This window comes from Leucopleurus acutus, assembly GCF_964270905.1.
Source record: "Leucopleurus acutus genome assembly, chromosome: 4".
NCBI lineage: Eukaryota > Metazoa > Chordata > Mammalia > Artiodactyla > Delphinidae > Leucopleurus > Leucopleurus acutus.
In genome coordinates this window covers 117,147,645-117,168,895 of record NC_139146.1, presented here as the reverse complement: position 1 = coordinate 117,168,895, position 21,251 = coordinate 117,147,645, and the positions used below count along the sequence as shown (strand labels likewise).

General features: G+C 35.5%; 2 protein-coding genes across 3 annotated transcripts in view; one reads left to right on the top strand and one right to left on the bottom strand.

Annotated features, from left to right (window-relative positions):
• Window positions 1-10,357, top strand: part of LIN54 (lin-54 DREAM MuvB core complex component) — a 62,193-nt gene extending 51,836 nt beyond the window's left edge. The window contains exons 9-12 of the mRNA XM_082837825.1: window positions 920-1,022; window positions 1,182-1,319; window positions 4,848-5,050; window positions 7,760-10,357. Of these exons, the coding sequence (XP_082693951.1) occupies window positions 920-1,022; window positions 1,182-1,319; window positions 4,848-5,050; window positions 7,760-7,961 (646 nt within the window). The 3' untranslated portion in view covers window positions 7,962-10,357. The remainder of the gene's footprint in view (window positions 1-919; window positions 1,023-1,181; window positions 1,320-4,847; window positions 5,051-7,759) is intronic.
• Window positions 10,358-14,266: 3,909 nt separating this feature from the next.
• THAP9 (THAP domain containing 9) overlaps window positions 14,267-21,251 on the bottom strand; it is a 22,243-nt gene continuing 15,258 nt past the window's right edge. For both annotated transcript variants that reach the window (XM_082837805.1, XM_082837806.1), the window contains one exon: window positions 14,267-17,752. In XM_082837805.1, coding sequence (XP_082693931.1) covers window positions 15,772-17,752 — 1,981 coding nt within the window. In that variant the 3' untranslated portion in view covers window positions 14,267-15,771. The remainder of the gene's footprint in view (window positions 17,753-21,251) is intronic.

Here is a 21,251-nt window from a genome sequence, read left to right as displayed (position 1 = left end):
GGTGGCGCAGTGGTTGAGAGTCCGCCTGCCGATGCAGGGGACGCGGGTTCATGCCCTGGTCCGGGAAGATCCCACATGCCGTGGAGCGGCTGGGGCCGTGAGCCATGGCCGCTGAGCCTGCGCGTCCGGAGCCTGTGCTCCGCAACGGGAGAGGCCACAACAGTAAGAGGCCTGCGTACCGCAAAAAAAATAAAAATAAAAAATAAGTGGAGTTAACTAAAAATTCTTAACAGACCAATTTCATAAGTCTAAGTAATTAAACATACGAGTGAATGAACACATATGACGGTGTAAAAAAGACTCATTCATTCAGAAGGAAATAATTTTAGAGTCTTTACCACAGATGAGGCACTGGAGTAGGGCTTAGGGATCCAGCTGCATGAGACAGACATGATCTCTGTCCTTACTAATAAATGTGATCTTATTTAGGACCTTTATATTTGGTCTCTTAAATGAGATGATACTCTGAGTAGTTTTTTTTAACTTGTTGATTAATTTGCTTGTTAGTACTGAAGAGATTTGACGTGAAACAGTTAAATAAAAAACAGTGGTCTTATGGGGGTTTAGAATCCAAAGAAACGTGACAGTAGTTCACGTGAGCAGGTTCCACTAATAGAATAGAATATAGCCCATGTTTTTCCTTTTTGTGATTTTGAAATAACTTACTTTTGGGGTGCATAAAAATCACATAGCTCTTGTGTTGACAGCTGTTACTACTGGAACTAAGTTTCTAAACCAAAATTCTAGGAGCTGGTGACTTTACTTTTGGGCCTTGTCAGTACCTGTTGTTAACTCTATAAGTTGGTGGCTCTGAATACATTTCTAAAATGCTTTACTGCATATATAATGATAATTTCTAGTTTTGTTTCTCTTAAAAATGACTTTTTTTATATGACTTACAATGATTTTTGTATTCCAGATACTGTGATTGCTTTGCAAATGGTGAATTTTGCAACAACTGCAATTGTACTAATTGTTATAATAACTTGGAACATGAAAATGAAAGGCAAAAAGCAATAAAGGTGATTATTTCTTGTTTCATTTAACTGACAAAAGTTTACAATTTCACCTGTTTTTTTGTTGAGCTCAAGTATTTTATGAAGAAAATTAATTCCCTTTGCAGAATTTAAGTTTAATCTACTGTGATTTAACATCACTTGATATTTGATCTGTTTTGATAGGCATGCCTTGACAGAAATCCAGAAGCTTTTAAGCCCAAGATAGGGAAAGGAAAGGAGGGAGAATCAGATCGACGTCACAGCAAAGGATGTAATTGCAAACGATCAGGATGTCTTAAAAACTACTGTGAATGCTATGAGGTGAGTTGAGGTTGGGAAAAATAATCTAACCATCTTTTGAAAATAACTTCAGAAAGTGCATACAAAAAAAATTTACTTGTAAACTGGGAAATTACTTTGCAGTTTGAAATTATTGCAGTTTGAAAATATTGCAGTTTGAAAAGTCAGCCCAAGGGCCCTAATTTGAGGAAGACCTACCTTCTCGCCTCCCAAGCAGGGCTTCAGAGTAACAGTACCTTTGTTTTGTCATTACAGCTTGGGGTCTCATTAGCAGAGTTACCAGCTCATAACTTCGTGGTCATTGTACCTGAAAGTATGCAAACCACAGCACCAGTTTGTTGATTTTCAATAACAATAACATCAAAGTGGACTGGACACTCTGTAGTAGTGGTTCTCCACTGAGGGGTATTACTATCCAGTTTCTCCCCTACAGACTTTTCGGAAATATATACGGATAATAGCCTGCATTTCAGGGTGCAGTCCTGAGAGTATAGTCTTATCTTGTTCCAAATGCTAGTAGTGCCCTGTTGAAGAACACTGCTCTGTGGAAAATTAAATTATGTTAGAAGGTTTGCCTTGTGAGCATAAAAATAGGTAAGGAGGAATATGTAATTGCTGGATGAGGTTATTGGCTACTGTGAGGTGACTGCATCCATTTTACCATCTAATCATCCCACTCAACTGGCTGTTTTTATTTATGGGTCAGGCAGCATCTTTTCTGGAAAATGTATATTGAAACTCTGCTTTGATAGATGCCGTGTAAATGATCCACTTGTTTCAGACAAAGTACTATATAGTTTGTTATTTTTATTTTCAAAGCTTAAAGAAAGCAATCTAGTCATACCCAAGATTAATCCAAGGTTACTACAATTGGTTTCTTGGTGCGTCCGAAACTCATTCCTACGGCAGTTGGCTCTTCTCATCTGTTATATTTTCATTCGTTCAGATTTCATATGCAGAGGGAAACTTATTTTAGTTTTGGCCAAAGGCCTGGCCTGGTAAAGTAATACCAGCAAGCACTGCACTCTCCCTTGGCCAGGTGTGCTCTGCTCTAGGAGTGCGTACCTGCAGCCCAGTGCCCCACCCCCATACCAGGTGTGTCGTAGTAAAGATTTTGTGTACTGTATTCTCTCTGTAGTGAATTCTTAATTTACATATTTCAGAGGTCAAATACTCCTCTCAAAAACTACAGTAAAGCAACATTTTGTTAGTCCTAAAGTCAGTAGGAGTGAAAATTGCACATAATCAAGATTATTTTTGAAAGTCTCTTAAACAGTGTCGCAGAGTCCAACAAGCCAGTTTTTCATTCACATTGGGAAAGACTGACTCTTGTTTGCACACCTGATGAGATAGGTGGCTTCTGTTCACAGACCATATCATACAAAAATTGTCATGAATATGTAAGCATGTAAGCTATAAAACCAATTCCACACACAAAAAAAGAGAAAATGGAAACTGTTATAAAGCTGGGTCAGAAGGGCAAAGAAAGCCTTTCTTGCATATGGCATTGAACAATCAATACATGCTAAGCATATGAAATTCAGACATACATGAACGAAATAATTGAACTGGTTGACAATTCTGTGAACTAATAGAAGTAGAAAAGGCAGTGGACTGGTTGAAATATGTTAGAAGAGAGAAAGCTGCTCTATCTATTTTGATAAAATCCTTGACATTCAGGACATAAACAATGTCTAATAACTAATATGTTGTTCTAAAAGACCAAGCAATGGAAAAACTTGGAATACAGTGAACTCTGACTAGCAGTGGCCAGTTGGCTCACTGTGAATTACTTATGATGTTGTCTGACAGTTTGTGTTGTTCATCTTTTGAACTGACTTGGCTTTTTTGGTCCAGTTGGTCTGCATCTGGATAAGACATTGATGTCCCTTTCACACGCCTTTCAGGGCTTGTTGATTGAATGAGTGACTGTCCACATTATTTAAGTGATTGTGACTTTTCTTGTGACCTTTTCCCCCCTCCCTCTTTTTTTTTTTTTTTTGGCCACAAGAGAAGTTGAATTAGCAATGCTAAATGGATGACTTGTATTTGTAATTTCTCCCTCCTGAGTTCCTATTAGACATTATTAGTACCTTTCTTATAATTCTTAAAACTTAATCCAAATTACCATTATCAGTATGTCTTCTTCCCCCGGAGGTTAGGAATTTTATCTCTTCACCATTAGATACTTATTATGTATTGCTTCAGTTGGATCCCAGACTGGCTCCTGGTAAATAAGCCGGTTAACTCAAAAGGTATATCCATTTTTTTTTTCCTTTGGTAAATGGAATTTATTAGTGTATTGTAAAAAAGGAGCAGGGTAGGTGTGTTCATAATATGATCCATTTATCTTACTGTAGAGAGGAAGGACAGTAGTCTTGTTTATTTATTTAAATTGATGTGGGTTTGCTCAAGAAAAAGTAGCCAACAAAAGATACTAAAATTTACTAGGAGTCTGGGAAATGTAAATTAAAGAACGAGATCTCACTTTATTAAAAAGAGCTATAGTATACATTGTTGGAGGGAATGTAGGAAAGTCTTCCTTTATCCATTGCTAATGAGATGTGACGTGTTATAGCCTTTTGAAAAAACAATCTGGCCACATCTATTAAAATTAAAATACATGTACCCTTTGAGCAGTGAGCCCAATTCTAGAAACCTAGCTCATAGAAATAAAAGCGTAATATATACAAAAAAATGTTTTTATGCATTGTTTGTGGAACTCAAGAACTGGAAACAAAACAAATGACCATCAGTAGAGAAGTGAATGCCCAAATAAAATGTGGCACATCCATACCAGGGATTAATAGCCAGTCATTAAACAGGATGAATTCAGCCTATGCCAGATGACTTGGAGGGAGGGATTTCATGAAGTATAGTGTGAGAAAAGGAAGATGCAGAAAAGTGGGTATATGATTATGTAAAACAAACAAAAAAAAAGAAAGACTTCTGTATTGGTGAGTTAATATATGTACATAAAGCCTGTGTTTTTCATAAATATACATATAGTTTATATATCTTTACATGAAAGGACACACTGGTTTAATACGGACTGTTGAAGGGTTTGGGGACTCTGGACAGGGAATTTATTTAGGGAGGGGGAGGTATTCATAATAAAAATAGTGTCTGTGAAATTCCTTTGATATGATACTGTGTGTGTGTTTGCATAAGTGGGAGGTCACCAACATGTTAATGGTGATTTGATTGAGGTGGCTGGATTCTGAATGACCCTTATTTTTGAATATTGTATCACTCATTTTTTAATAAAAGAACATTTGTTATTCATATCAGGAGGAAAATCTATAGTGGGGGAAAATTGGCGTGGAAGGCCTCAAACAAACATAGTATAGCCACTTTCAGAGTGGCCAAGAATACTGGACCTATGCACATGCATAGCTGGCCCCTTTGGTGTTTGTCACAAGAGATGTTTCCATTTTATCTATGTCAGTTGACCAGCTAACTCTGTCACCTATTGACTTGATTGTGGAGTCTACTATAGTGATGTCTTTTGGTTTTGATTTGGAAGCTTTTCTTTTGTAAATCTTTTAGGCAAAAATAATGTGTTCCTCAATATGCAAATGTATTGGCTGTAAGAATTTTGAAGAAAGCCCAGAAAGAAAGACATTGATGCACTTGGCAGATGCAGCCGAAGTAAGGGTACAGCAACAAACAGCAGCAAAGACTAAGTTATCCTCTCAGATTTCGGACTTGCTTACTAGGCCAACACCAGCTTTGAATAGCGGAGGAGGAAAGTAAGTCAATATTTGAATATCTTTTTATAGTATGATATATTCATTTTTGGTGAAGTTTCTTTTTTGGGGCAAAATTGGGCTCATACTTTTGGTTGTTGCACACCTGACTTTTGCATTTTCTATCTTTAATTACTTGTAAAGGAATTTAAAAGTAACAGAAAAATCACTGTCAGATATATCGTACAGTTCTAAAATGCACAGTAGTGTATTAGGTCACTGTGCTTAATTTAATTGGATTTCTCCCTAATAAGATGAGGGAAATTTGAATAATTTGACAAAAATTTGAATAATTTGACAAACCTTGAAGAAAACCAAAATTTTTATACCTCTTACTGGTTGTGTTGTTATGCACATTTTTTCACATTCTTACCTTCTTACCTTCCCGTGCCCATGTGGCACTTTCCCCACCCTGTTGGAGAGCCTGTCACACACTGTGTTATTGTACCTCCTTATTTCCCTAGACTGCTGAGCTCTGGAGTAGGAAAGCTAGAGCTTTACAGTCAGGCCGACCTGAGTTTAAATCCTGTCTGTGCTCTGTTGTAATTTGTGATTTTGCCAAGCACTTCACCTCTCTGGGCCTTACCTCGGTTTTCTTATCCTTCACATCACCCTTTTCACGTGGCTCTGAGGAGTAATCACAGCTTGGCAGGGCCCATTGCACATAGCATGCTGACTTGAATTTGTATTAGAGAGTTTGTTAGAGGTTAATCTGAGGAATTATTAAATGGAATGAGCCTTGAAAATGGTATTTCATTTAAAATGCCAAAGTTGAAATAAGATCCAACTTATAAAACTTATAAAAGTAAGGCTTTTGTACAAAATATTTCAGATATTAGTTCTAAAGAACTCTTTCTTGTAACTGGAGTATAATCAGCAAAAAGTTCTTGATTGAATGAAGTGGAAATGGACAGACACCTTAATGAGGGGTATCACAAAGGGTCCTTTCTGGTCATCTGCTTTCAGTAAACCTTAGGTTATTAAGTCTAATCTCTATGAGGAGATTAAAGATATTGCTACACTAAAATATTTACAATTAATTTTTCAACTTGGGAAGATATCTGTTATTATGAAGTGTGAAAGAACACAAAATTATGCACTGTTATCAAAACTAAGTATAAAAAAACTGTATTAAAGAAGTCCTACTAGCGTATTAACAAGCTTTTGCCTTTGAGTGGCAAAAATTTGATTTTTTTTTTCCATTTTCTTTCCTGTAGTTTCCAAATACTATATAATGAGTGCTACTGTTATACACTATTAATTACTTTTTCAATATTATTGTAATATTACTTTATTGTAATATTTTAATATTATATTTTCTAATTTAAAATGCTTTTTATATTTTAAAGATTTCTGTACAAATGTATAGCAGCCTAAATCCTGTCACCCTATCTTGTCATAGTGGGCCTTAAGTTCAGACTTCATTCATTTTGTTGTTGTTCTTGTTTTAAAATTTATTTATTTATTTATTTTTGGCTGCGTTGGGTCTTTGTTGCTGCGCACAGGCTTTCTCCAGTTGCGGCGAGCGGGGGCTACTCTTCGTTGCGTCGCGGGCTTCTCATGGTGGTGGCTTCTCTTTGTTGCAGAGCACGGGCTCTAGGCACGTGGGCTCAGTAGTTGTGGCTCTTGGGCTTAGCTGCTCCGCGGCATGTGGGATCTTCCCGGACCAGGGATCGAACCCTTGTCCCCTGCATTGGCAGGCAGATTCTTAACCACTGTGCCACCAGGGAAGTCCCAGACTTCATTCATTTTGTTTTGCAGTTTCCTTCTATCAGTGACTGCTTACTTACAGGTTGTTGAGTTAATGGTTAGATTAGGTTACCTGGTTTTGTTTCTTAGGCTCTACGACTTCGCTACATATAACTAGCCTCGGGATGGATTCCTCTGCTTTAATACTCAATAGTTCAGGTCTTTATGAATAAACTCCATGTACAGAACAGCATCTGGTGTCCCTGTTGTTTCGTTTTTGATATCATGGAATAATGCAAAATTTTGGTGCGCTTTTTTTTTTTTCACAAACATTATATGGGACTATGGGAAAGTGCTTTATTTTCCATGTTGTCCAGGAGATAGTGCTTTCAATTTCCAATATTATTCATTCATTCAGCAAATATTCATGGGGTGTCTCTGTGTCAGGCACTGTTGTAGGCACTGCAGAAACAACAGTAAATAAAACAAAAACTGCACTCAGAGCTTATATACATGAATCAGGAGGACTTTTGTTATAGCAGTATCCAGTTAACATGTAGAGTTACGTTTCTGTTAACCAGGTAACTTTGTCTAGGTTATATGTATTTTACGTAAAACGTTATATATAATTTTTTTTTTTTTTTTTTTTTTGCGGTACGCGGGCCTCTCACTGTTGTGGCCTCTCCCGTTGCGGAGCACAGGCTCCAGACGCGCAGGCTCAGCGGCCATGGCTCATGGGCCTAGCCGCTCCGCGGCATGTGGAATCTTCCCGGACCGGGGCACGAACCCGTGTCCCCTGCCTTGGCAGGCGGATTCTTAACTGCTGCACCACCAGGGAAGCCCAGGTCTAACTTTTTAAAAACTCTCTGGGATGTGCTTTTGTTCATCGCACATACTGTGATGTTCAGTGTGCTTGCTGAATCGTGAAAATGTCGACAGAGATTTCTAGGTGAAAGAATGTCAGCCACTCTTGCTGTTATTCAACACCATCATCATCTCTCTCTTTCTTAAAAATCATTTCAGATTGCCATTTACGTTTGTCACTAAGGAAGTAGCTGAAGCCACGTGTAATTGCCTTCTTGCCCAGGCAGAGCAGGCAGACAAGAAGGGGAAATCAAAGGCAGCAGCTGAACGGATGATACTTGAGGAATTCGGGCGATGTTTGATGAGCGTCATCAACTCTGCAGGAAAAGCAAAAAGTGACCCTTGTGCCATGAATTGCTAACTCTTGCACAAAAGACTGATAAATCGAACTGTACAGAAAATTGAAGGTGCAGGGACACTTGATTTTCTGGAAGATAGTTTAACAATTATTGTATTGTTAATTCAGTCTTGTGAGACCTGAAATTATAATATTGAAAGAGGAGAAATTTTAAACGAGGAAATTACATTTTAAATCTTAGTTAAATCTGCTTATGCCCCTTCTAAATTGAATTTTTCTTTATTGTATTATATGGATTTTTAATTTGCTTGGGTTTCTTAAGAACTAGATGTTCTGTCCTTCTCATTCTATTGACAAAGAACATTTATAAATTACTATTATATAATTTATAATGTATGGCGTTGTATGACTTTGTTCCAGTAGAAAAAGCCAAAGAAGCACTGGTATTACCTGGTCATTCTTTGGTACTAGATCTAGAATATAAGCAGATATTATGTCTACATAAACGATGTCTTATGAAACATATTCAAATGACATTTTGTGTTTAGAAAAGCACTATCTTTTTAAGAAAAATCAACATTTTAGGGTGGATTCTGGAATATATCCTGTTGTCACTTTGGGAATTGTCAGAAGGGGAAGTACTCTGTAGGCACACTTTAAAAAAGTTATTTTGTTTTTTTAAAAAACATATAAAGTGTTAACGGACAGAAAATAATTCTCAAAGGGCAGACAATTTGTTTCTATAATAAGAAGTGACTAAGAAATGCTCTGGGATGTTTCCATTTTCTTTCAAGGAGGCGGTATGTATTTGAAATAATAAACTGTCAGTGATTAAGGGGTACTATTAAAATGAGCGGTGCATATGAATAGAAGTAAACATTATGATTATGTAGTGATAAAATAGAACCTTACATAATTACCAGTTAACCAATTTGGCTTGGATGGAGAAATAAAGAATATTGAAGCTCTAAGAGATGAATTTAGAGAAGGAGTTTTCATCTATACAAACAGTTCTTTTTATAGACTTTTGAACTAAGATGTTTCAAACCAATCTATGACTCTTACTTGATTTACTGAAAGGGGCCTCCTAACAAAGCTTTCAAAATTGTAGTGGGATTTCTTTTTATAAGGGAAGCTTATTATGGCATTATTTTTAGCCAGTGATTTGGTTAGCTAAAGGAATGAGTGTTTTCATATAATTACTAAGATAACCTAAATCATTTTCAGTAATTCAGAATTCAAAAGCTTTATGAATTTAAGAGCCTGTTATAATAGGACTCTGGATTTTATGATGAGAAAAAACCATGTTGGAATTCAGGCATTTTGCTAGGTACCTTAATCCTCAGTAATTAGTAGTATATGATTATTACATTTCCTACAAGGAATCTATAGTTGTATGTATTAAGTGTGTATATATGTTCATATGAACATGCAAGATATAGGCAATAGAAATTAAGTAATCCAAAAAAGATTCCGTTATTCATTAAGCATCTTCCTTTTAAAATTTGGATTTATAAAATTATAGTGCAGTAACTTTAAATGTAGATAGTGCAAACATTCTTAGCACCTCAATCTAGTATGTTTAATTAAAATTTGTAAAAATGTAAACTAGTGTAAGAGGATAAAATAATATCTAATCAAGTTATTTTTCAAAAGATTACAGTACCTTTTTTGTCTAAACCTAAACTTTGTTCATTCTGTATATATTCTGTGTTTAATTCTAATTGCACCTTTGTGATGTGTATTTATATACAGTGTGCATAAAATGTTTGTGAAATTTGGATTACAGTTGTAGATTATGTATGATGGCATTGCTTGAGAATGTTTTGCTTGTAAAAATTTGAAGGTGCAATCAAATGCTACTAGTTTTTCTGATTTTCAGGAAGCTATCTAAAGTATTAAGACTTTTCCTTCCTGTGTAGTACTTACTAAACAACTTTTTGTATTTAGGCATTTGCATCAAATTGCTGAACAAGATTAATATCCACATTAATTCAACAATTTTAAAAGACTATTTGGGGAGGGTTGGGTATATAATTTTTTAGCTCTATTTACATCCCAAAGTAGAAAGATTAAATTTATATTTACTAGAGCTATTCAAAGAATACACTTTTCTATATTGTAAAAACAGGACAGCAAAGTAAATCATACAGAAAATAAACATTTATACTATTCTGTAAAAAAAGGGTTTGCATTTTTTCTTTAATAACACCACTTTTAACCATTTAAGATGCAAGAAACCTTTTAAAATATCTGCTATTAAGTAAATTTGACATTACTTCTGAAAGCACACAACTAAAAAATAAATCTATCATTTTGCCCAGTTATCATTAACTATAAATTGCTTTGAAATGAGAATATGTCTTGTCTTTTTTCCACTGTTTCTTTTAAGGGCAGAAACTCTTTTCTCTTAATGTTTGATGTTCTTATGATGAGCACCTTTCTTAATTTCCTTTTCTCTCAAGAACTAAAAGCAACCTGTAGGTCTTACCTCTGGACTATTATGGGAAACAGAAACTTAATGTTACAGGTAAAAAAAACAAGCGGAGCAGTGACCTTGGGGGAGAGACTACTGTTTTGGCTTCCCCATTCTTTGATATGGACAACTGACATTTTCTCAGTCTTATGTAAAATGTGAATAAAAATACCTTTAGAAAAGTTTTCTATTTTTATTATTTTATAACACAAATAGCTAAGAAAATGAATGCTTCTCATGTAAATGCAGCTTCAAACCAGGACCTCCAGCCCTGTGATCATATTGCATCCCTTATGTGTTTTATAAAGGAATTCTGGAGCAGCAGCCCAAAGGAGAGGGAAGCCAACCAGCTAGAAAGCCTTGACTATTGTAGTTATTTTTCATTATGTAAATAACTTAGGACTTTTTTTTCCTTGTTAGGGCTTCTTTAATGCACATTTTGTCCTTATCTATAGACCAAATGTGAGCTTTTTATAATCCAAGTGATTTTATAAGATGTTAAGATATAAAGGCTTTAATTAAAATTTTGTTTAAAAATTGTCTTATGAAAGCATTTAAGGCAGTTTTAGTTTATTCAAAAGCCATAAGGTAATGTTTATGCAGGGTAATGTTTAAAGCCACAGACTTTAGTGTAACTCTGTAGTTTAGTATATTAGTAAATGAAATCTGGCAATATGTAAAAAAAAAACAAACATCATGACTAGGTTGGGTTTATCCCAGAAATAAAAAGTTGACCCAACATTCAAAGAAATCCATGTAGTTCAGTGTGTCAGCATACAAAACAAAAACTACATGACCATCTCAAAAATTGCAGAAAACCACCTTTTGAATATACCAAGTACTACTAGATTATATGCTTTAAAAGGGTGAATACTGTGGTATGTAAATTATCTCTCAAAAAGTTTTTTTTCCAAAAAGGTGCAGAAAATCCTCTGACAAAATTCAACACCCATTTATGATTTAAAAAAAAAAAAAGCTCTTCAGCAAATTAGGAATAGAAGGGATCCTCAACCAAAAAAGCCTACAGCTAACATCATATGAATAGTGAAGACTGAATGCTTCCCCCTAAGATTGGGAACAAAACCCTCCTCTAAAATGTTGTGTCTGAGGTCACTGTACAATAAATTTTTTTTTAACAAAAATTATAGATTGGGAATGAATAAATATGACAGTATCTATTTGTGGATGGTGTGATGTGATTGCCTATATAGGAAAGTCAAAGGATCTTAATAAAAAGGTACCAGAACTAATAAGTGGGTTTAGCAACATTAGTATGCAAAAGTGTATTTCTATGTAGTAGCAATGAACACTTAGAAACTGAAATTCTAAAATTAGCATTTATAGTAGCACCACAAAACATGAAATGTACAAAAATATGTATAAGATCTGTATGTGAAATGTAGAAAAACATTGATTTAAAAAAATCAAAGATGACCTTCAAAAATATATACATATTATCATATTCATGGATTGGAACATTAAATGTTATTAAGATATCATCTCTCCCCAAATTAATCTATAGATTGAACGTAACTCCAGTCAAAATCCCAGCAGGAATTTTTGTAAAAACAAGCTGATTATAAAATTTATATGGAAAGGTACTAGAATAGCCAAACATTTTTTTAAAAAGAACAAAGTTTGGGCTTCCCTGGTGGCGCAGTGGTTGAGAGTCCACCTGCCGATGCAGGGAACACGGGTTCGTGCCCCGGTCCGGGAAGATCCCACATGCTGCAGAGCAGCTGGGCCCGTGAGCCATGGCCGCTGAGCCTGCGCGTCCGGAGCCTGTGCTCCGCAATGGGAGAGGCCACAACAGTGAGAGGCCTGGGTACCACAAAAAAAAAAAAAACAACAACAAAGTTTGAGGATTCCTACTTGACTTCAAGACTTATATAAGGCTAATCAAGATAATGTGGTATTGATGAAAGATCCATGGATCAAGGGAACAGAATAGAGAGCCCAGAAATAGATCCATATTTATGTGGTCAGTTTTTGACAAGGGATCAAAGGTAATTCACTGGAAAAGGATAGCCCTTTAACAAATGGTGCTGGGATACCATCAATATGTGAAAATATGAACTTATACCACACACCAAAATCAACTGAAAATAGATCATAACCTAAATGCAAAACCTAAAACTGCAAAATATCTACAAGAAAACAGGAAGAAAAATCTGTGTCCTTGGTTTAGACGAAACTAAGAAGTATGATCCCTAAAAGAAAAAAGAGTCAATAAATTAGACTTATCAAAATTAATGTCTGTTCTTCAAAACACTGAAAAAGTAAAAGCCACATTATAACCTTTAAAAATTGTGAACCACTATGTTGTACACCTGAAACTAATACTGTACATCAACTACACCTCAGTAAAAATAAAAAGCCACAGACTGGGAGAAGGTATTTGCAGGACTCATTTGATAATGCACTTGTATCCAGAATATATAACTAACATTCAATAAGAAAACAACCAACCAACCTTAAAATATGGGGAAGAGACTTGAACAGACATTTCACCTAAGAAGACTGTGAATGGCACATAAGCCTATGAAAAGATGTTCAGCATCATTAGTCATTAGAAAAATGGAACTGAAAGCCACAGTGACATATCACTGCACACCCATTAGAATGGCTAATTCAAAACAAAACCCTGACAATACCAAGAGCTAGGGAGGAAGCAGAAGAACTAGAACTTTTCATACATAACTGGTTGAAGTACTGCATGGTGGTACATCACTTTGCAAAAAAAACAGTTCAGGCAGTGTGTTATAAAGTAAAACATACACTTACCATGTGACCCACTGTATGGGTACAACACATTTTTTATTTACCCATTCATCAGTTGGACATTTTTTAGCTATTATAATGCTGCTATGAAATTTGTACATTTCTCTTGGGTGTATGCCCATTGGTAGAACTGCTGGGTCACATGGCAATTCTACATTTAACTAACCTTTTGAAGAACTGCCAGGCTGTTTTCCAAAGTGTGCATTCCCACCAACATTGTATGAGGGTTCCAGTTTATCGATATTCTTGCCAACACTTGTTACCTGTCGTTTTTATTATAGCCATCCTAGTGGGTGTGATGTGACATCTCACTGTGGTTGTTTTGCATTTCCCAGACGGCTAATTTTGTTGAGCACATACTCATGTATTACAGGCCATTTGTGTATCTCCTTTGAAGAATAACTATTCATATTTTTTACCCATTTAAAAATTAGGGTTATTTGTCCTTTATTATTGTTCTTTGTATACTCTAGATACAAGTCCTTTATCAGATATATGATTTGCAAAAATTTTCTGTGTGTTGTCTTTCACTTTCTTGATGGTGTCCTTTGAAGCACAAGTTTTTAATTTTGCTGCACTACAATTTATTTTGTTTCGCTTGTGCTTTTGGTGTCATATCTAAGAAACTATTGCATAATCCAAGTCTCCAAGATATACTCTATTTTATTCTAAGAGTTTTACAGTTGTACCTCTTACATTTGGGTCTTTGTTCCATTTAGAGTTAACATCTTTGCATGTGCATATCCAGCACTATTTGTTGAAAGTAAGAAGAATAAATTTCTGAAAGGAATGTCTGTTTTCTCCGAAGGGGGAAAAAAAAAAAAAAGAACAAGGGTGTTGAGTAGAAATTGTAAACTAAATTACCCTAATCAAATATGAACAAATAATTTATTTAAAAAATTTCACTGTCAAGCATATCATATCAAGTAAATCTGACATCACACTTGTACCACTTCACTAGGGCAAGAGCAATTAACTGTGCTAATGGCAGTGATGGAAAGATTCTTGTCTTCAAAGTTTGTCCAATTTATCCAGCACTTAAACAGCGCAAAACACTATTTTAAGAAATTACAGAATATATAGGACGTGAGTGAAATGTAACAGCAAAGAACATAAGACGCTACAGATATGAACCTAATTTTAAGTAAAGATCAAGTACAAAACTTGGATTCATATAAGCAATAAGATAAAGGTGGTGATCTATAAACAGGCTTCCTTTAAATAAGATTTATCCCAGTGCATCTAAACTCATTCTACTGCAAACAAAACAAAACCCACAATATTTAGACTTCTCAGCAATAGCCCCTCATAAAATGTAGTACAGTACAACTCTGGTTACATTTCAGAATTGAAGCCGTTGTTTGAGGTAGAACCAGCAGAAATATATCAAAATACACTATTTAAGGGGAATTTCAACTAATAAAACTAAACTTTCACCTACTCATTAGTCTTTTACAACTTTAAGTTTTCATATTAACTGTACTTTGTGAACATTCACTCAATGACAATGAGTAGATATTTTACATACACAGGCGAAAAATGTGCTTGTTTCTTCTTTTTCCATTAAAATACTCCCATTTGTGAAACAAATGTTTTTCTATTTATCGTTTCAGATCTGGGTATTAGAGAATGGAGAATATTGTTCTTAGTATGTTTCCGTCTTCAGATTATTTAAGCTAAATTTCTGAAAAAACTCATTATGTAATTAAGACAAATTTTTTCACTCTCATTGACTCAACTGACCATCTTTTTCCAATTTATTAATCACATGCTATGAAATGCCATTATTCAACACTGAAAATATGTTTCATTATTTTCCTCTTCAGAAAGAGAAGTTGAAATAAGGGCTTCTTTTCATTCTCTGATGAGCACTGCGCTCCTCCAACAGGAGTCAAGTAAGTATCCACTCTATTTTATTACTTGAAAGTAGTATTTTGAAGTCCAGAGACAATGGACTGTGAAGATTACATCTCCTATGTATTCCCCAGACAACATTTCCCAGCTTGGTTGCAGCACAAGGAATCATCTCATGGTTCGTGTTTACCTTCTGCCTGATAAAGCATAATGATTTCTATTTTAGGGTACCCCAGCAAAAGGATTTTGATGGTGGTGGTGTCTGATGTTTAATTTAGCCTAATTTTCATGTGTAAGTAAAGATTATATTCAAGGTTTGATAGGCATTCTATTTTTTTTTTTTTTTTTTTTTTAGTGTTAACATTCTTAAGAGCTGAAAACCAAAGCTCTTTTAGGGAATGTAGTCTTTATAAAAAGGGTCGATGTTTTGGTGACTCCTCGTCATTATTCTCCCTTGTTTTCAAAGTCTGTCCAGTCAGATTAATCAGTCGTATAACAGTAAATTCAAAGAGAGCACCTGTTGGCTAGTCTGTTCCTACTGACTGACTTACTGCTTTCTACATTTTGGGTAACTCTGAAATGCTTGCAAGTTCCACCAAAGTCCGAGCAGATTTGATAATACGCATGATAGAAATTCCTAAGTCGGAACCACAAACTTGTCCACTCTGCAGAATGGTCAATTTGAAAAATATAGTAAGTTGAATTTTAAAGTAAATGTTGACCAATTATTTTTAATAAAAATTTTAATATATTTTAGGTCCTTCATTTGAACAGACAGCCGTCGTTCCTTAGCAAATGCCTGTATTTATTGGTATTAGCAAAACTTGAACATCTGTAATTCTGTAAAGATGACCAGTGTTTCCTTGACAAAGTTTTCGTTTCAGTTCTTTCTGAATGGTGTTTTAAAGGGTACTGAGTTACACCTTTAGCTCTGACCTTTAAGAAACAGATTATTATGTCCTTTAGTAACTTTACAAAGTGATTGATGGCACACACTTCTCCATCAAAGAGATGCTTATCTAAATCTACAAAAAGATAAATATGCCCGGAAAGCTCATGTAATATTTTTTGCTGAAGATAAAATTCCCTCTGTTTAGGAAGTAGTAGTTCATAAACTGCCATCCTTGAATGGGTTCTTACGACTCGCTCACAAATATCTATGACTCGGCACAAACTTTCTGAAGGGAAATGCAAGCCATTTTCCTTTTTAACACATAACAGTGATCCAATTTTAGAGGATTTGAGATCTGATGCATATAGTGCACTGATGCAGTCCTCACATGTTAAAAGAGCTGATAACTTATTTGCAATATAACCAGCACACCAGGTAAGATTTTGCCTATGATCTGACAGGTCTAGTAATGCCTCACTTAGCGAACAGTCAGACCAGTCTTGGCAAATATCCTCTTTGCGAAAAAGAGTCTTTATAACGCTGATACCATACTGACGCTGAACTGTCCAAAGGGCCAAGTCCGTCCTTCGAGCAACTGAAATGTCAAGGATGCTTACTTCACCTAGAAAAACCTCATCTTGTAATCTGTATCTGGTCTCCAAATTATGGTAAGCTTTCTGGAATGCCATGCAGGTAGGGTTAGAACTGGTTACCAATACCTGTCTAAGCATCTTTAGAAATAATTCCAGATGATCTTGACTGAATTTGTAAGTCAGAAGATATGGAAAAGGCATGACTTTTGGGGAAACGTAATTTTGGTAGAGCCATTTTAAGCTCTCAGCATTAAGCAAAAATCCCAGGAATCCCAGTTTTCGCTTACCTTTAATTATTTGATTATTGCTAATGTCAGATAATGTAACAAAAATAGTCTTGGCTTCAATTAACACATGGTTGATTTTATTAAAAGTTTCGGGTAATAGAGGTCCTTTAAGTCCCTTTCCATAATAGTTCCTACTATTAAAAATGTCAAACAGATTGTTAATTAAGCGTAAGAACTGGATGGTACCAATACAGTTTTGAAAAGGAGGCAGGCCTAATGACAGCAAACATTCTAACGCGCTGGCCACGCTCTCACTGAAGAGTTGGGCAGCACAATTCATTTTCAGTATGTGGTTCTTCAAATTTGCAAGTTTTCTTGGGATTCTCTCCATATTTGATAATTCCTGTTCCTCTAGTGCTGCTAACCCCACAAGGTGCTGCCAGTGTGCTGTGCCATTAATGAACTGAATGCTTTGAAAATTCTGAAATGCATTTCTTATTAATCTAAGCAAGTGGCAAGAATCAAAGAAGTATGCAATCTGTTGACTAGAAGATGAAGGATGCTGAAATGTACACTTCATGTTGTCTCCATCAAGATGTATCCCCAATGCTTTTGCCATCTGAACACTGTGAGCTGTAGCATCAGACGTGACAGCTAGAACTGTGATCCCTATGTCACTCAGTTTGCCAATCGTCAGACGAAGCAGCTGAGCTTGCAAATATCCAGACGCCCTGTTTACAAAAAAATAACCAAGAGTTGTCCTCCAGTGACCAGAAATACCCACTGCCATGAGCAAAATAGTTTCTGAGGCAAGTGGCGTTTCATCAGCATCAAGTTTGCCAAGACCAAAGTCCATAAACCCTAGCAAATGGTGACTGCTGGGGTCCCACTGAAGTTGTTGCTTGAGAGATATACCTTTTATTATCAGTGAACAATACTGATATAGCTGGTCTCCATTCTCTACTTTTCGTTGAAGAAAAGAAAAAACGTTGCTGCTGAAACCTGGACCGGGTTTGCATTTGGACAGCCATCTAGAAAATGTAAAAAATGAAAAACATAAAACACAAATGAAGAAATTAAAAAAGGGAAAATGCCTTAAATGGCATTTTCTACTAAAGTAGCCTCAAATCGCTGTTGAAATAAAGCCAAGTATAGTAGCCAAATTCTATCAACATTTCAAGCATATATTCATAGTTATGATAAAATAGATAATAAACTTAGAAACACAGAATAGCAACTGAAGATGCAAACATACCACAACATTTTTAACTTCTTACTCACTTCTTAATAAAAATCAATTACCCAGTTTGTTCTCATTGATGTGTTTGTAATTTAGATCATAAACCAGTCTTACCTGTACATTCACTGAGATGAGAAAACTGTTGAGGGGGAAGGAAACTGAGAACAGCTAGTACATCTACCCCATTTTATAGATGAGGAAACTGGGAGGAAGAGGGAGAGGTTAAGTTGCCTGGCCCATGTTGTGCTGCTAGTCATGCACAAATGTGAAAACCAGCTTTCCTGAGGCCCTTGTTCAGTGCTTTTTCTCACTGCTCTTCGAATTATGCCCTTTGGGGCAATAGAGTGTCTGCATCTGTTTGCTCCTATCCAAAGTACCTACACTATTATCTTTATCTTAGGAGTTCTTTCATAGTATTTCTTTGATCTTCCCAAACTGCTGATTATTCTTTTCTATTTCTGTTAGTGTGTGTCACTAACAGACAGAATTCTTTTCACTCAGTTCTAATTTACACTTTCTAATTTGTTATAGATCAGGAAAGGAAGTAGCCAAGTTTAATAATTGTCTAAAATAAGACTAAATGGATTCTGAGGTAGACTGAAGTGTTCATCTTCACTGAAGTTTACTTTTATAACTCAAATGACTTTTTTTTTAAGGTTGAATTTCTGATTTTGGGGCTATATTCCAGGCTGCCAAGGTTTCTTCCTGGACAGCCATCTCTATTTAATAGAAATTTTAATGTACTTCCAGAAGTATTTCAGGACAGGGCTTTCCAAATATTTTGCTGCAACCAAGAAGTTTCATGAACACAATCTACCCTTACTATATGCCAGGTACAAATATACGTGTGTATATAAATGTATATACAAAATTTAATGCCACTTATGACCCACTAAATTGATTTCAAGATGCACTAACAGATCTGAAAAACACAGTTACAGAATGCAAAAGACATACTCTGACTATTTAGGAGACAAAAGTATTAATCAGTTGTTTATATTTAAAAACAGGGCAAAATAATAAGACAATGAGAAAACAGAATAGTGGCTCTCCACCAGGGTGCTACAGCCCACTAGTACATTGAAAAGCCTTTTCAAGTGTGTCACCAAATTTTAATCAGTTGTTTAAAATTTATTCTTTTGCAGTAGGATTCTCAAATGAACACTAAAGATGCTAAATGTGTTACATGTGCAGTAAGTATCTAATGAAACTACTTAATGCTTCAAGGTAAAAGTTCTAGTTTAAATAGGTTAAAAAAGCTTATGTTCCGGTGAGCTTGCTTTTTAAATGAAAATTAAATGGTATCTTAATGTCCACAACTACTAGAATGATGTTTCTCAGGTAGAAAAATATGTGGACTTGTTGATTTTTTCTTTTTAAGTTTTTAAAACTGAGAGTAGAAACACTCAAACCAAGTTTTTAGTGTTGTAGGGAAGTGACTGATTTCTCTCTCAAACCAACTTTTTCCCCCACTCAAAATGAAAAAAAACTTTTTCTGATTGTATAAAATGACACATCCATTTTTTAAAATACTGAAAGAATATAGAAAAGTTCAAAAAAGTAAAAATCACTGTTAATACATGAACTTATTTACAAAACAAAAATAGACTCAAAGACATAGAAAACAAACGCATGGTTACCAAAGGGGTGGCACGGGGTGGGGGCCCGGAGGGATAAATTAGGAATTTGGGATTAGCAGATACACACCACTATATATAAAATAGAGAAACAACAAGGGCCTATTGTATAGCACAGGGAACTATATTCAATATCTTGTAATAACTGAAAATGGAAAAGAATCCCAAAAAGAATATATATATGTATATCTAAATCACCTTCCTGTACACCTGAAACAATATAGCATTGTAAATCAGCTACACTCCAATAAATAAATAAATAGATATTTTTTAAAAATCACTTAATATTTCAGGGACATTCTTCCAGATCTCTTTATGTATACATAACTAGATATAATTTTCAAAAATTATACTGAACCTATTTTTCTTTACTATAGTAATGTTATAGACATACTTTTGCATGTTCTTAACTACTGACCTACAGCAATATTTTAAGTGTACACATAGTAAAACTAAAGCATAAATAATTGAACCAACCTGTATTGAAGGACACTTAGGTTGTTTCTAATTTTTAAACAATACAAAGAGCAACACAATGTGTGTTTGTGGGCACACATACACTTATACATATCTATGTCATTTATGCAGTTCCTAGGAGTAGGATGCAGGGGTAAATTTACTTATGCATGTATTAGAATAAATGAACTCAACTTTTAAAGAAGTTTTGGGGACTTCCCTGGTGGCGCAGTGGTTGAGAGTCCGCCTGCCGATGCAGGGGACGCGGGTTCGTGCCCCGGTCTGGGAAGATCCCACATGCCGCGGAGCGGCTGGGCCCGTGAGCCATTGCCGCTGAGCCTGCCCGTCCGGAGCCTGTGCTCCGCAACGGGAGAGGCCACAACAGTGAGAGGCCCGCGTACCGTAAAGAAGTTTTGGGCCGCAGGTGCACATAATTGAGTCAATTTAAATATAATTCACATTCCCAAATTGTCCTTCAGTTTATACCAATTATAATTGACATACTCATCAATATATTTTAAATTAAACATTAGCTTAGTTATGGAATAATTATAGGGAGTCACTTGGGTAGCTTAAAGCTCTGCTTAGGAAAAATATTGTGCTGAAGAGCCATAATGCTGAGCTGGGTGTTCTTTTTTAAGACTATTAGCTCCTCCCACTGTCTTGGTTATTTCTGAAGCTCTCACATCAACTCACCTATACAGGGAGCTAATTTACTAAACTGCAATGAATACCAAAATAGAAAATTAAATTAGGAACAGAAAAAATCTACTAAGATCATACTAAATGTATCACTATTATAATTAGGAAAGCTGAGGGTGCTATGACATTATTTCAAAGGAGCTGTGAAAACAAACTACCTTAAAGACCCAAAGCTCTGGAATTAAAAGAAGCAGAGCCGTGGGAAGGTTCTGGACATAAAGAATTCAACGAAGAACTGAAAAAGAATCCAACTTCAGAGAAAATTAGGGAGGTGACTGATAGTAGCTAAGAACTGAAGAAATAGTAGTTAGAAATGAGTGAGTGAGGTACCTATCTAACTGAATCAAGGGTTTTTTAAAATGTAAGTCTGGCTTGGTCTGTCATCCATACAATTGTTTCTCCATTATCATGGAGGGAAAAAACAACTATTCATATTTTCTCCTTTCTCCCAAACTTCTAATGCTTCCTTCCCCAACTCTTAGCTATTATTCTTCA